The sequence below is a fragment of the Choristoneura fumiferana genome, chromosome 26, assembly GCF_025370935.1.
Source record: "Choristoneura fumiferana chromosome 26, NRCan_CFum_1, whole genome shotgun sequence".
In the NCBI taxonomy this organism is placed as follows: Eukaryota; Metazoa; Arthropoda; class Insecta; order Lepidoptera; family Tortricidae; genus Choristoneura; species Choristoneura fumiferana.
In genome coordinates this window covers 9,185,885-9,202,051 of record NC_133497.1, presented here as the reverse complement: position 1 = coordinate 9,202,051, position 16,167 = coordinate 9,185,885, and the positions used below count along the sequence as shown (strand labels likewise).

The following is a 16,167-nucleotide window of genomic DNA, read 5'->3' as shown; positions in this document are numbered from 1 at the left end:
TAAGGATACGGTACACTGACAACAACCAACAAGCTCACCAACTGAGCCTAGACGACTAGAGATACGCATCTCTATCTTATTTACGTCAGTAGAAGAGAATGGCATGTTTCTCTCAAATAGTTTCGACGAATGTGAGCAAGCGCGGGGCAAGCCCAGCAAGCGCATTCCGCTTATTCGCCATCTAGCGTCACAATTGTAAAACACTACGAAAGCCTCATAGCTGAAATGTAGCCACATGTAGCCTATACTTTCGTATTCACAATTTATTATTTTTATGGTGTTTCTTATCTTCAAATTAAGGAGTTGAATTAAGGTTGATGTGAAGTTGTCTTTATAAAATATGCTAGTCTTTATTTTAATCTCAATATTTCTACTTAATTCGGCTTATTCACATTTTATAATTTACAAATGTTCATAGTAGTGCCATCTATTGCTGTATTTTTGTATTAAATATAGCTTGTAGGGATTGGTAGGCCATGATTATACAAATGTTTGCTCTCGAATATGTATTTAAGTATGTATTTATCTATATGTCGGCGGCCGATCGTAAAATCGCCAGATCACGAATTCCTAGGCATATCGTGAATGCCGCCATTTCATGAATTGGCTAAGGGACATCCGCCATATCGTTCATCACCGTTTAGCGATTTGCCTAGTGACGTTTAGGCAGATCATGAAATTCCCTAGGCATATCATGACGCCGCCATTTCATGATTTGACCAGTTTAGGCAGGTCATGAAATTCCTAGGCGTATCATGAAACGCCGCCATATCGGTTCTGGCACATCGCCGGCATTGCATACGCAGCGCCAACAGTGACCAAAAAAGAAACTATTTTATGATGTGCCCGGTATAGAGCTAGGAATATCAACGAATGCGTTGCTCTAATCGATCTGCCGTATTATTTCTCAGGCACATGTGATATGCCTGGCCAACGTTAGCCATATATGAAATGACGGCGTTTCACGATATGCCTAGGAATTTCGTGATCTGGCGGATTTTACGATCGGCCGCCGACATATATAGTATGTTTATCCGTTGCCTAGTATCCATAGCACAAGCTTTGCTTAGTTTGGGGCTAGGTCAAGTGTCCCATGATATCACGCCTCCGTCGGTCCATCTTCCCTGAGCCACTATGGCACCTTGTCACACTGCGCCCACCTTTCGTCTTTAACGTCGTCGCGGTCCGCGTCGTTGTCGCTGGGGGGGTCGCCGTCGGCCGCGGCCGGCGCCTCCGGCTCGTCCACTTCGATCTTAACCTCCATTCGTAGTGTCCATCTGTTCTACGGGCACCTGAAACAAAAAAGTTCGAACATACACACCAGAGCCCGGAATTTTGACGGCATTTTTGATCTGTCATAGTAACTGCTCACTTACGGACTCTACCTAAACTATATCGATAATGATATTATCGTGAAATAATAATCGCAATCCATACTTACTTACTTAATAATAATAATAATATAGCCTTTCTGTTCCCAACTGGTAGTTTTCTATTTTTGTGTATGTTATTGATTATCATAAAATGTCCCTCAGTTCGGTGTGTCTTTTGACATGGGCCTCCTCCAACTGCCTCCATTGACTCTGTTCAGCGGCAACTCTGGTCCAGTATGGTCCCAGGGTTAGGCGAAAATCATACTCCCATCTTCTTATTGGACGCCCCCGTTGTCTGTTTCCATCTCTTGGGTACCAGTGTTACTGCTTACTTACTTACTAATATTATAAATGCGAAAGTGTGTATGTTTGTGTGTTTGTATGTTTATCTACACCCATATAGTAAATCCTCAATTATGCGATGAACACGGCTATATCATAATGGTCATTACGACATGCAGCAGCAGGTCGTCGCGGGCGCAGCTCGTGGGGCAGACATACCTACCTAGTTCTCGTTAATGCAGGTCATTCTCAATGGTTCGCGGAACACATGATAGAGGATTTAATATATGGATATAGATATAGATGTATGTATGTAAACTCTTTATTGTACAAGAGAAAATTAACAAAATACAACTATAAATATTGTATGCAGCTGTAAGTAATTAGGCCTTAAAACACTCATGTGACCCAATTACGAAACAGTTGCATAAAATATCATTGTGTGTGTTTGTCCGTCTTTCACGTCGAAACGGAGCGACGGATCGGCGTGATTTTTGGCATAGAGATAGTTTATGGGTCAGAGAGTGGCATAGGCTACTTTTTACCGAATTCTACGCGGGCGAAGCCGCGGGCAAAAGCTAGTATCTTTTATAAAGACACTAATGGAACACTTATTAGCACTACTACAGACTTTGAACATGAAATTAGAAATTTTTAACTAATCATTGTTTTCATTGCATAATCCATATTTGTCTATTTCACATTTTCGATTGCTCAAAAGTCAATTGGTAGAGATCGCTCTTTAACGATAAAACCGTCTATTTTTGACCTCTACTTTTAATCTTTTTGAACATGTTGTGTATCGATATATCGATATTGAATGTCGCTATGACAGATCAAAAATACTATAACTAAAACTGTTAAGTTTGCTTCAGAATTATTAGTAGTTTAATAGTAAATAGCAGCCTAAGGTATAAAATATACCTAAACTTGGAATATTCCGTACAAAATACGAATCCTTAGAAAAATATACTTTATTTTTTCGTAATGGTACGGAACCCTATTTCGGGCGTGTCCGACATGCTCTTGGCCGGTTTTTTTAAACCAATGAGGGCTATCGTTTTTTGTCTCACTAGATGGCGCACTGTTGCGTGAGGTTTTTAAGTGTGGCTTTCAGAGTCTGTTATTACAGGCGTTAAAACAAAGTTTAGATTAAAATCATATTTAAACACCTTAAAAACGTACCATAAAAATATCCAGCAACCACAGTGTTGCTAAGTCCCGTTTTGTTCGGAAAAAAGGGAGGAAAAAGGTTTCGAAAGACAAACCTGTCTCAAAACACAGACATTCATTGCCCCTTAACGCATAATTGCCATAATTAATTTCAGGTAATGCAAAATATTCACAAAAAATCCTATTATAAATAAACCCGCGTAGCTCACCCAAAAACTATGAGATTTGACATATCGGAGACCTCACGCTCCACTAGCGCCTCTAGCGACGAATTCATACGCGATAGCCCTCATTGCAGTCATATCCATATAACGTATATCGTTCGACATGATTTTGACGCAAATCACAGTAACGTCGTAGAAACCATCCTACCTTGACATCATCCATGACTATGTCCAGATGGTTCATGACGTGAGCGTCGAACTTGTTGTCCTCAGCGGGGGGGGCGGGGGGGGCGGGGGGCACGAACTGAGCCCCCTCCATCTCGGGCCAGTCGTCCCACAACGCTTCGCTCTTCGGCTTGGCCTCCTCCTCTGCCTTCTCCCGGAGCTGTTCCTCCAATTCTTTCAGGTACGGCAGGATGGCGTTGTAATCTATAAACGAATTGCGAAATTGCGAATTGGATATGTAATCTGCGGAGTGCGAATAAAATATTTCTATTTCGAATTCAAATAATAAACAAAAAAAACGGCTGGACTCTAAGAACCATCGCTAGGAAACCTGCTATCAAATAAAAAAACCGCATTCAAATCGGTCCACCCGTTTAAGAGCTACGATGCCACAGACACACAGACGTACAGTGTAGACACACAGACACACATAGCAGTGAAACTTATAACACCCCACTTTTTGCGTTGGGGCTCGAAAAATAAAAAGGCTTGAAAAATAGAATCTTCACAAGAAAAAAATTCAAATCCAATGTGGCTGCCATCACAAAAGCAAAGTTGAACAAGAATGTCATAGTGTGTACCTTAGTTCATACGCAGTAAATTTAATTGGGATGCACCAAAAAAAATAACCTATAGTTTTTATGATTGGTTTTTATGATAGGTGCTGCTGCATAAGTAGCGTAGTAGAAATAAGCAACCTGAGATATGTATGCATAGGAAAAATTCGTGTCTAAATTCCTGTCCAGCGGTGGTGTAGGGGTTATAGCACGCAGCACGGATTGCTGAGGACCTGGGTTCGATTCCCAGCGCTGGTCTCTTTTTCTGGTTTTTCTGTGCATCCATGTCTCAGTTTGTATTTTCGCTATAGTTTTTATCTTATTTTTGGAAAGAATAGGATATTTTAAGATACCGTTTTCATTGATTTTGAATTTGGATAAGTATTTTTTTTTTATATTTTTTTTACGAAATACGCTGGATGACGTCACAGTGAGACAGCCACGTTCCATTGCCTGGAAAAATTCAGGTCGTACATAACATAATCTGTGGCATTACAATTTGACAATAATTCAAGCACGGCTTAGAGTCCTAAATTAACCATGACAAATAGTTTTATTTTATTTCTCTTCTTTTAGCTTCGATTATTCCTTTGTTTATTTAATGGTGTGATAGTAAATAGATATCTTTTTAAAAATCTGATATTTAAATTATTTTGTATTTACTTGTAACATACAAATTTAATAATTTAATTTGTAAAAATACATTGGAAATACTCGTATACATTTCGGACTTTACGATAAATGACAACTGTTTAAGGCCAGTTGCGCATCATGTGATTAAAGTTCTATCTTTGTCACTCTTTGCTATTATAAGCAGGACAGGAACATTTCAAACTGTCAATTTGCTTAAGAGTGTAGACCTGCTTTATAACTGCCTTTGTGACGAGATACTCCAGGGGTCAAATGAGGGTCATTACTTAAATTTTGTTTATTTAAATCAGCTTATCACATTTTTGGAATCTGATTTCTGAAAACGCTTCACGAAGCCTATTTCTCCAAATGGTTTTCGATTTATTATATGTCGTCAAAAATTGGGACATCCCAATTTAATTTTATTGTGAATTGTACAACTATATTCAAACATCTGATGATGGTGACATTAGTAGCAATCCTAGCACTACACGTGCCGCGTGCGAGTGAACACGAGTTATGTGATAGACAGAGAAGCTTAAAGTAGGCACGATTCTTATGCCCAAACATCACTTTTGTACAGTAGAGAAGCTTCTGTACTTGTACTATTTTATTATACTTAAATAAATACGTGCAGACATCCAAAACTAAAGTAACAAATTAATGATAAGAAATACACAGGCCCCTCTTCTCCACTGGGCACACTGGGCACGTGCCCAGGCCCCGCGATGGGTTGGGGCCCCCCCAAACCCTACTCCATTACCAAACGATAACCGATAGCTAAATAGTGCCACAGTATAACAAGCTTCCCTACAGTAATCCGACGGAGACGTCTAGAGAGAGCAATCGTGCGGGGCGTGAGGGGTGGGAGGAGCCCCAGCTGCATACTTCGCCGTTCTTAGTAGCTTGGGACAAGTCTTCTATGGAATCACGTTTTTTTAACATTTAAATTTATAATAAAAATTATTACGGTGCATACAACATGTCCTGTCAGTGCATGCAAATCTTCATCTCGTATAAACAAGGAACTAAGATTTCATCTATTTACATAACTATATTTATTTCTTTTTTATATAATTAAATTAAATAACAGGAGTTTTAAGTCCATTAAGTCTAGACACCGAAAATATTTATCGGTTACTAATCTATGAAAGTATATTTTGTGGAAAAAAAAACGTTTTTTTATTTCATAATCAGTATATTTTGATAGTTCTTACCCCTAGTAAGTATGCCACCCCTAAATTATTTTGTTTTACATAATTCGCAATACCAACATGTACCGATTCGTAAAAGACATCTAGGTACCTTGCAAATTTTAAATTTGTGACAACCCTTACTTGCGTAAATACCTATACAGGCTGCTGTATCGCACTACTTCAAAGGCGTCGGCCTACTGTAGGAAGAACTTGTTATACTGTGATAGTGCTTTATTATGGTCATAGGTAGGGGACCCTTACCCTAATCTGCCCAGGGCCTCTAATAGGTGAAAGACGGCCCTGGAAATACATACCATACGGTTCTCCCTCTAACTTGTCTTCAGCGTGCTTTTTGTCGAAATGCCGTGTCAGATACTCGAATCTGAAAAAATCATGAATTAATAAGTGGCCCCACTCCGTTTACCTTCACTTGCCCGAATTTCATTTGCCCGAATTCCACTTGCCATACCAACGTTTGCCATAAAATATATAGAACCGTGCTGTGTTCACGATTTTTTTAAATGTCATCATATAGAATGCAGTAGGTTAGGTTAGGTTAGTTTAATATCAACTCTGAAGAAAAGGTAACAAGGTAATGAACGAATTCTAAAAAATTAAAAAGGTGCGAGTCCAGGATTTGAACCCACAACCCATGGCTTGAGAGACCATAGTGGCCAGCGTACCTGGTGAATATCTTGTAGCATATCCTGCACTGGTACTTGATGGCCAGGTGTATGCGCTTGTTGTGTCGCCCGAGTTTGCTTGCTGTGATGAACGATTGCCCACACTCGCTACAAGTGTACGGTTTCTCGTCTAAAACAAACATCCATGTCAATAGTAGATTGATAACCAAGGGTGGAAAGTGACCCATTTCACCTGAGATATTTCTGGCGCTCGAACGAAGTGAGAGCGCCAATAGTTCGAGGGGAAATGGGTAATTTCACCCGAGTTAGACACTCTACTTTTCATTTCGACTGTGAGGAAATTAAAATAGTACAACAAAATGAGAATATCAGTATTCAGTATTCCGAACATCTCTCCTCCTCCTCAAAGTTTAATTTTCCTGGGTAGATAGCCGGGTGGAAAATTGCGTTTTCATCTCTAGGGTGGAAATTTTTTTTTTTTTAATTTTTCGATTAGTCACGGAGTCGAAGATAATTGAGTTACGTCAATGACACTTTTTTTTCACGTTTCGGCATGGCCATCTAGATGCACGTCGTGACCAAGGAGCTTATATACAACACTGGAGGTTGAACGCAAAACATCCGTTTGCAACAAGAAATTTGATCTTTATTAAGTCACATACATATTCCATCTCTTTCTTTGGTTAGCTTAAGAAAGAGATGGAAGTCATTCGTGAAATGTGAAAGAAAGAGATGGAATATATAAATAAGTAATAAAGGTCAAACTTCCTCGTTCGGCGTTCAACCTCCAGTTTTGTATATAAGCTCCTTGGTCGTGACCAACTCGATTTTTATTTATAGCCGGCCGTGGCAAGTGGCCTGGTCGAAAAAGTACCGTTGGAGGTTGGATATAAGTAAATTCAATTTATTATTATTCTCATTTTTTTTGTAGTATTTTACTTTCCTCACAGTCGAAATGAAAAGTAGTGTCTAACTCGGGTGAAATTACCCATTTCCCCTCGAACTATTGGCGCTCGAACGAACTTCCGTCACACTTTCCACCCTCGGTTATCAATCTACTATTTGACTTTGACTTTGACATCATAATCAGCCGGAAATCGTTCACAGCTGAACAAAGGCCTCCCCTTAAATGCCGCAATGAATGACAACTCGTCACTTGCATCCATTCTCTTGTTCACCCCCCCCCCCCCCCCCCCCCCGGCCCTCTCTATCCTTTCATGAGCTGCCGGCCACCCTCCCTTATGGGAAAAATAAATCTCGTGAAATTTTTCAAAACGCATATTTTTTATGTAAATATTATTGGTAAGCATTTTTTTTTACTGACTTCAAAAAAAGGAGGATGTTCTATGTTCGACTAATTCATTGAATCAGGGTTACTTTGCGGAGGTCCATATCAATGCACTAAAAGAATTTACAGTAAATAAAAAATCAAGGTTACAATTATGAAGATTAAAATTTATTAATATGTGTGGGTAGTTTTCTTTGAGAAAAACTATAGGTGGGTACTTAGAGAGTAACACTGACAAATTAAAATGTTGGTTGTGGTAGTATGGTGCACGGTTGTGTTGCTCTGATGATGAGCTCTGGTTGAGTTCGAAACGCGTCAGTCTATTGTGGTGGTGGTGATTGATGGGTTTGTGTGATTTGTGTGTGTTCTTACAGTGTGGAGGTGGAAGAAATGCATGAACCCGCATATCTTGCATAAACTTAGCTATCATAAGGTTGCAGGTGAGCAGAGAAATTCTTTTTGTTCTATGTTCAACTGTATGTATTTTTTTTTCAAGTTCTCAATGGTGTATACCGTTCCTCAGGGGAAAAGAATCACGTGATATATGCCACTTCACCATGTAGATTGGGTGAGGTTTGGACCCTCCCCTCTAAAAGCCTAACGTAATTGATGGATGCCCCCTAAAAGTAAAAGGAAAAAAAAACCCACCTGTATGAGATCTCACATGTAGTTTCAGATAATAACTCAACGAGAACTGCTTCTGGCAAGCCGAGCACTTGTAAATCTTCTCCAAATCCTTGTTGTATTCAACTTCTTTCTCTCCGCTCTTTGTTTCACCATTTTTTGTACCCTCATTCTCCGCCTTACTCACTTTATCATTATTCACTGCACTTACAGGATCATTACCATTAACATTGTTTAATAACTGATTATTTACAGAATCATTCATAGTAGAATTGTTTAAAAACTCCTGCACCTTCTCCGTTACCTTATTTATAATATCATTACTTAAAGTTGCATTCTCATTTCCATTATCAACAGGATTAGTATTATTCATGAAGTCCTCAGCTTTCTCATTACCAATGTAACCATCCTCTGGTTTGATCTCCACTTCTAGCTTCACCTCTTTAGACAATTTCTTCAACTTCTTCTGTTCCTTTTTCATCTGCTTTTTTTTTAACTTGCTCTTCATCCGTAGATCGTAGCTAGTCAAACGTTCCTTGTGATCAACCAGATGTGAATCCAAGTCCCTTAGCAACTTGTAACTGACATTACACAGAGCGCAAGCATAAAATGGAAAATTTTCATCGGTTATCTTTTGTGACCAGTAGTTGCTCTTCTTGCCTGATTCTTTTTTGACTTTGCCCAAATCGAATACCGGTTTGATGTCTGTTTCCACCTTGGTATCTGTGTTTCCTGTGTCATTTGAGCTTTGGTTGCAGTTAGCAAGTGAAGTGTCATTCTCGCTTGTTTGCGGTACGTTCTGTGGAGGATCATTAGCGGCTGGTATGTTCTGGGGATGGTTTAAGTCGGTATTGTTGTTCACATAGGTGGGAGGTTGTTCTAGTTTCACATCATATGGATAAGTGTAATGGAGGTGGTGGTAACTGAACGAGGGGTACTCGTACATGCTTAACGGATCTATTTCTGTTGCCATGTTGGGATCCATTTTGATTCAAAACTGAAAAAAAAAATATTCTGGTACACCTGACACCAATGAGGGTTTTCACTGAGGCGAAATATCGCTAGATGGCGTTAGCATCGTGAGGTCTGTTTGACGTTTGCTTGCGATTGGCTCATTTAGTTTTTATTTTTTTTTTTAAATGGCTTTCACCCTTGCTGGCTCATTTAGTTATTTAACCAATCACAAGCAAACGTCAAACTGACCACACGATACTAACGCCATCTAGCAATATTTCGCCTCTGTGAAAACCCTCATTGACCTAGTCCCAAACTAAGTAAAGCTTGTACTATGGATACTAGGCAGGCAACGGATAAACATATTTATATGAAGAGCTAAATATATATTCAACATCCAAGACCCGTGAACAAACATTCATATTATTCATACAAATATCTGCCCTGGCCGGGGATCGGACCCGGGACCTCAAGGTTCTCTAACCAGTTGGCCATCGGGTCATCAAAGATGTTTGTTGTGTAAAGATGTTTTTAACCAAATGTGTTTTCTTCTGAGGCGCCATCTTAACTGTCTGTTGATGCAAATCTACATAATCAGGGTATTTTTTTTTATGGCTTACACTCTTGCCGTTTTAGCAAGACGTATTTTGCCAATGTCGACGTTAAGACATTACACACATGAGGAGATTGTTTGGTTTATGAAAATTTCGATTTTTTGGGAGAGGAACTGACGGGGACCTAAAACATAATGTTATGGACGGCACACAGACAACAAAGATTTTTTTTTTTAAATCAGTTATTCGTTAAGTCAATTAGTTGTTGAGACGAAATGGCAATTTTTAAGTCTAAGTTTTTTTAAGTCAATTATTAGTTGTTAAGACGAAATGGCAATTTGTTGATACTTAAAATATCCTAAATTGTGTAGGTATAACTATACTCTTCAATACTAACCCCTTGTATGCTTAAGACACAATATTAACGGGCCGTGCCAAAGGCCGTGCCAGGATGGTTTCCTTTGTTTACGCATATTTTTTTGTCATAATTCTATTTTGCATAATCTGTTTACGCATATTAGTATTTATGCCGAAACTGTTTTCGCTTAACAGTTTACGTAGAATTCTCTTATGCATAACCAATGCAATGTAAGCCGAATGGGCTTTACGCATAATTTGTGAGTTCCCAATATTGTTTAGGCAGAAAATTACTTACGCATAAATTAGTTACCCAGAAAGTTACTTTGGCATACTTAATCTAACTTTTAACAACTTATTTAACGACTTTGCGGAGCTCCTATTCTGCCTAGTTAAGGCGGTTCGCGTCTTGACAAAATACTAACCTAACCTATAGTTGAGCAATCACGTTACCTGGCTTTTCTTTATTGCGGGAGGCACGGCCCCCCCGGGGGGCTTCGCCCCCGTCCCGCCTTTACTGTTTCGCCTATCCAAGTATCAAATATTCATTTTTTTCAAAAACCTTCATAGATTATGTTTGTTTTTTTCCTTGCGGGCTCTGCCCCCTCGTCCCCCTTCTTTATGCCCGTGCCTCTACTCTCTTTGTACTACTGGCAATTACATTCATATACATAATACCTACTTAAATAAAATAAGTAAACACCTTCGACGATACATGCACAAATAACACCTTATTGTCTAGAAAATATGCACCACAATCGCGCAATCTAGATACTTAATTAATGTCAGAAATACACGCAACTTGCGCTTATTAACAACATAAGTATTTCCACTAAACATTTGATGCCGAGGACGAGCTCGACACGGCGAAAACACGATAATAATGCCTAAGCCACATCACCAAAAACAATTTTAACCGATCTTGTTTACACAAACATCGAAAAAGTTAACAAATAATGTAAACAAAGGCTTAAAAACCTCCCAGAAAGCCTCCCCGGTACACTAAAGGCCGCTTCGGAACACGCAGAGTTAATCGATATTTTATGAAGGTAAAAAAACGTACCTATGACGGACATTTGATACAAAAAAACACAGTTTTTTTTATCAACACATTTCGTGCGTGAGAAAGAAACTTGCTGTTTCCCTCCAAAACTTGCGCGATCGCGAACACATAACCAATAAATGCACTTTTGAACAGTTCTTATTAACAATAATCAAGATTTTAAACTAAATGGCTTTATTGAAACAATGAAATTTTTAATCACAAATTCACATTTTTTTCGCGTGACCGAACTGCCATGGCCGTCATTTTAATGTTACCATTATTAAAAATATTTTTACCCTATTCGCATTATTATTGATTTTTTTTAAATATTAGTGTGCAACTAATGCTTCACATCTCGATCTCGAATCACTTTATTCGAGTGAAAATTTACCTACTTTAAATGATATAAATACGATCATTATGGGTGTTTTATTAAAATAATAACGTTAGCTTTCAATATGAGTTTATTTAGAAGAGTGACGTACACATGGATGACAAGCAATCAATGCAGAAGAAGAATAAAAATACAAAGTAAAACCTTCTTCTTAACATTCCCTCCCATCTTCATAGGACGCCTACATGCCCAGTGGTTCCATCAATACAAGCAGTCTAGGCTTATAGAGCGGCTTAGTCATCATGTCCGCGACGTTTTGCTCTGAGGACACTTTCTTTGCTATTAAATTATTTGTGTCTTGCATCAAACATTCTCGCAGGAAGAAGTGCCTCCTCTGAACATGCATGTGTTTAGTCTGGTGGTGCCTTTCTATAGGGTTCTTGCTGAGTTTCAACGCAGACTCACTATCAATCAGCAATTCTACGGTTTGAACATTCATAGCCACGTCCTCTATGATATGTTTTAGCCACAGTAGTTCGCGTGTGGCTTCACTTGCAGCAACAATCTCCGCTTCGCTTGATGAAAGTGCTACTGTTCTTTGGCGCAGGCTCCGCCAGGAGATAGCTCCACTCGAAAACAGGCAAACCATCCCTGATGTTGAGCGGCCTGTGGTTGGATCACCTCCAAGATCGGCATCTGTGTACATAGTAATAGGCTTATTGTTACCTTTGTATGTGATGCCGTACTCCTTTGTGCCTTGGATGTATCTCAATATTCGTTTGACCCGTATAATATCTCCATCAGTTGGATTTTGTAGGGTTCTCGATACTACTCCAACTGCGTAAGCAATATCCGGTCTTGTGCCCACCATAAGATATGACAAAGCGCCTACTGCTTCACGATATGGGAACTTTTCTTTGTTCTCAGACGTCGTGACTTTTTGCATATTTTTTACAATCGGGGTTGGCACGGGCTTGCAGTTCGTCATGCTAAAACGTTGTAGAATTTTATCTGCATATGCCTTCTGGTCAATTTTAATAGAACCATCGTCATGTGTCTTGATTTCAACACCTAGAAAATATGACGCCGGCTTAGTGGTAATCTTAAATCTCTTTCCGAGTTCATCATATAGATCTTCCACTCCCTTTCATCAGATGCAGCCACTAATCCATCATCAACGTACAGAGCTATTATGACTTTTCTCCCCCGCCTTCTGTTCTGGTGAACAAGCATGGATCTGCAGAACTTTGCTTAAAGCCAATTTTCATAATATGCTCGGTAATGCAAGCATTCCAGCATCTCGGCGCTTGTTTTAATCCGTACAAGCTTTTCTTTAGTTTGCACACCATTTTCGAGTCAATATTAGTCAGCCCTTCTGGCGGCTTCATATATATCTCCTCGTTTAAGATGCCATATAGAAATGCAGTCGACACATCAAATTGTCCTAACTTCATCTTCTCCTTTGCAGCTACACTCAATAGTGCTCTAATAGTGCTTGTCTTAGCAACTGGACTGAAGGTTTCGTAATAGTCGAGTCCTTGCTTTTGAGTAAATCCTTTAATGACTAGTCGGGCTTTGTATCTTTCGATAGCACCGTCGGGTTTGGTTTTTACCTTATAGATCCATTTACATGGTATGGCTTTCCTATTCTGAGGTAATGGTACCATTTCCCACGTGTCATTCTCTTTAAGGGAATTTAGTTCTTGACCCATAGCTTCAACCCATCTTTCTTTGTCAGGATGAAGCATTGCTTCTTTAAATGTCTTAGGCTCCACCTTTGCTTGCTCCATACTGTCAACAACATTCATCACGTAATCATTGAACTTCGAGGGAAGTTTGATGGTGTTTCTCTGTCTCAGAGTTCTTATGCCTTCCGCTTCTACTTCTTGAGCAGATAGATAACCATCACTTTCTAACTCGCTATCAACTTCTCTTTGTGAGTCAATTGATTTGTTGAAAATATTTTCGTGATCAGAGCTATCTTCATTTTCATTGCCTTCACCTGTTTCTTCATCTGATAGGTCTTTTGTGGATGTCGACGGTACTGGGTCTTCTAATAAGGGCTGTAAGAAAAATTCATTAGTAGGTGCTAGTGTCTTCTCTTGAAAAGAAACGTCTCTTGACCTTATTAATGTGTTATTTTCTTTACACCAAATTCTGTATCCATCGTCGTTATCGTAACCAATCAAAATCCCTTTCACTGCTTTCTTGTCCATTTTCTTTCGGTTACATTTTGGAATGTGGGAGTAACAGGTGCTTCCGATGATTCGTAAGTGCTTGATATTGGGTTTTTTACTAAACCAAAGCTCGAATGGCGACTTCTCTTGCTGTGTTGGACCAGTACGGTTTAATATGTAAGCAGCTGTATTGACAAGCTCAGCCCACAAGCCTTGTGGCAGCGTGTCTTCTTGTCCATACATCATGGTTCTGGCACACTCTACCAGCGTTCTGTTTTCGCGCTCACAACAACCATTCTGTTCCGGCGTGTAAGGCATTGTGAGTCTTTGCCTTATTCCGTACTTCTTCAATATCACTCTCACTTTTTCATTATCAAACTCGCCTCCATTGTCACTTAGAATCTCTTTTACAATATGTCCAGTCGTTTTAGTTTCTGCCAACATTTGCTCAAGTTTCTCGTGTACTTCTCCCTTTTCCTTCATAAAATAGACTTGGCGAAATTTAGTGAAGTCGTCTTTAAACAGTACGAAGTATCTGTACTTTAAAAATGAAAATCTGAATGGCCCACATACGTCGGTATGTATTAGCTCTCCTGGACAAGTTGCGCGCTCCCTTGTACCAAATTTGAGTCGATGGGCTTTTCCAAACACGCACCCTTCGCATAACTCGGAATCTAATTTTAGCTTTATGCCCAGCTCCTTCTCTATTACCTTCTTAACATGAACTTTGTTCTGGTGTCCCAAACGTTCGTGATATAATTGCATCATGTTGGAGTCATCTATTAACACATTGGTTTCATGGGGCCGTTTAACGTTCTTCGCTAATAACTTGTACAAGCCTCCATGCGGATCCCTTTTTCCAATTAGTAGATCTCGACCTCCTTCAAATTTAATTACGCACTCTTCTGTTCGAGACTCAAACACGGTGTTCGGTAATCTATCTTGAGCTGACAGAACTGAATATAGATTTTTCTTAATGGAAGGTACGAACCATACGTCATTTAGAGTTATCAGCTCCTTTGTTCCTCGTACATCAGCCTCAATCTCAAGGCTTCCCTTACCAATCGCATGGACTGCTGAGCCGTTGGCAGTTGTCACAGTATGAGCACCAGTGAAGTACTCGAAGGTCTTAAACAGGTCGCTTCTATTGGTCACATGGCTAGTTGCACCATTATCCACGTACCAGTTATCGCTATCCTTGTCTGCTGTGCTACTGTCAAGCGCCATCAAGTTCATGTTAACGTTGGACGTACTTTGACTTGAAGTAGTTTTCGGTTTTGGTGGTCTCCCATCTGCTTTCCATTTGGAGCAAGTTTTGACTCTATGTCCAAGCTGTCCACAGTAGTTACATTTCATCTTGCAATCTCTGTCCTTTCTTTTCTCTTTCGACCTCATGACTTGCAGTGCTTCAATCTTCATGTCACTTTCATTAACATTTTTCAAAGCTCTCTCATGAGTACATAACTGAGTCGTGAGATTTTCAATATTTCTTTCCTTCTGGTTCATCAAAAGCCAGCTAGATTTGAAACTGAAATACTGCTCAGGAAGTGTATCAAGTATTTTACATATTAATAAAATCTCTGGTAGATCATTTCCTTCTATTTCGGTGTTTAAATCGTACCATAGGTTTTGAGAGCCGAAATATGAGTGGCCATATCATGCTCCTCGCTTTTTTGGTAGCGGAAGAACCTCATACAGAGATCGTAGCTCCTGTCTTCTTTTGCTCCATCGTAAAGCCTGTGAAGCTCTATCCACATCTCACTTGAAGTTTCGCATCGCATCACTTTTTGCAATGTCTCCTCTGTCATGTTTGTCGTTAGAATTAACAAGGCTTGACTGTCAAATTTTGAAATTTTTCTATGTCGGATTCATATTTAGCTAACTCGTCGGCTGTTTGCCGACTTGCCGGGAATACTTGGCCGTAATTTTCCTTCAATCGCTTCTAGCGTACCTGGAGTACCTTTCAATAATAGTCTTATTTTGTACCTCCATGTCTGCCAGTTAGCAGGACCGTCGAGCCGACCGATCTCGAACTTCACGCCTTGCATGATCGAGAGCTTATTTTTCCTTACTATTGCGATGAATTTGGAATATTATTTAACGCTCTGCTACCATATTAAAATAATAACGTTAGCTTTCAATATGAGTTTATTTAGAAGAGTGACGTACACATGGATGACAAGCAATCAATGCAGAAGAAGAATAAATACAAAGTAAAACCTTCTAAGTTTCACCATCCACTGATTAGTGTTAAGTTAACGGTTAGGCGGTTAGGTGTGATGCCGTCTCTATTTGTTGTGTTCGAATAGACGGAGATGGCATCACATTTAACCGTCGGTTAACGCTAATCAATGGATGGTGAAACAGTCCCAAAAATTGTAAAAGAGAGAAAAACATTTTTTAAGTAATTAATATCTTTATTATTCCCTCGTGTTCACATATTCCATTATTAATTATCTAGAATCTGAATTAAAAAAGGCCTACTCTTCTTTCCCATGCGCATTTCGATAGTTAACCTACCAAGTTTATCGTTAGGCCACAGACACAAACAAAAACCGGCCAAGAGCGTGTCGGACACGCCCGAAATAGG

General features: G+C 39.4%; 2 protein-coding genes across 2 annotated transcripts in view; both read right to left on the bottom strand.

The window, feature by feature from the left end:
* The window catches only part of LOC141443140 (uncharacterized), a 34,660-nt gene extending 23,340 nt beyond the window's left edge, over positions 1 to 11,320 (bottom strand). Inside the window, exons 1-6 of the mRNA XM_074108350.1 lie at positions 11,085 to 11,320; positions 8,181 to 9,153; positions 6,284 to 6,413; positions 5,915 to 5,982; positions 3,201 to 3,421; positions 1,161 to 1,282 (exon numbers count right to left, since the gene is read on the bottom strand). Coding sequence (XP_073964451.1) covers positions 1,161 to 1,282; positions 3,201 to 3,421; positions 5,915 to 5,982; positions 6,284 to 6,413; positions 8,181 to 9,141 — 1,502 coding nt within the window. The 5' untranslated portion in view covers positions 9,142 to 9,153; positions 11,085 to 11,320. The remainder of the gene's footprint in view (positions 1 to 1,160; positions 1,283 to 3,200; positions 3,422 to 5,914; positions 5,983 to 6,283; positions 6,414 to 8,180; positions 9,154 to 11,084) is intronic.
* A 321-nt stretch (positions 11,321 to 11,641) lies between these two features.
* On the bottom strand, positions 11,642 to 12,388 carry LOC141443138 (uncharacterized). The gene has a single exon (XM_074108349.1). The coding sequence runs from the start codon at positions 12,386 to 12,388 to the stop codon at positions 11,642 to 11,644; it is 747 nt and encodes a 248-aa protein (XP_073964450.1).
* Positions 12,389 to 16,167: the final 3,779 nt, after the last annotated feature.

What these genes read in the sequence shown, in the direction of transcription:
- LOC141443138 (XM_074108349.1), bottom strand. Translation starts at nt 12,388, where the DNA reads ATGACGAACTGCAAGCCCGTGCCAACCCCGATTGTAAAAAATATGCAA.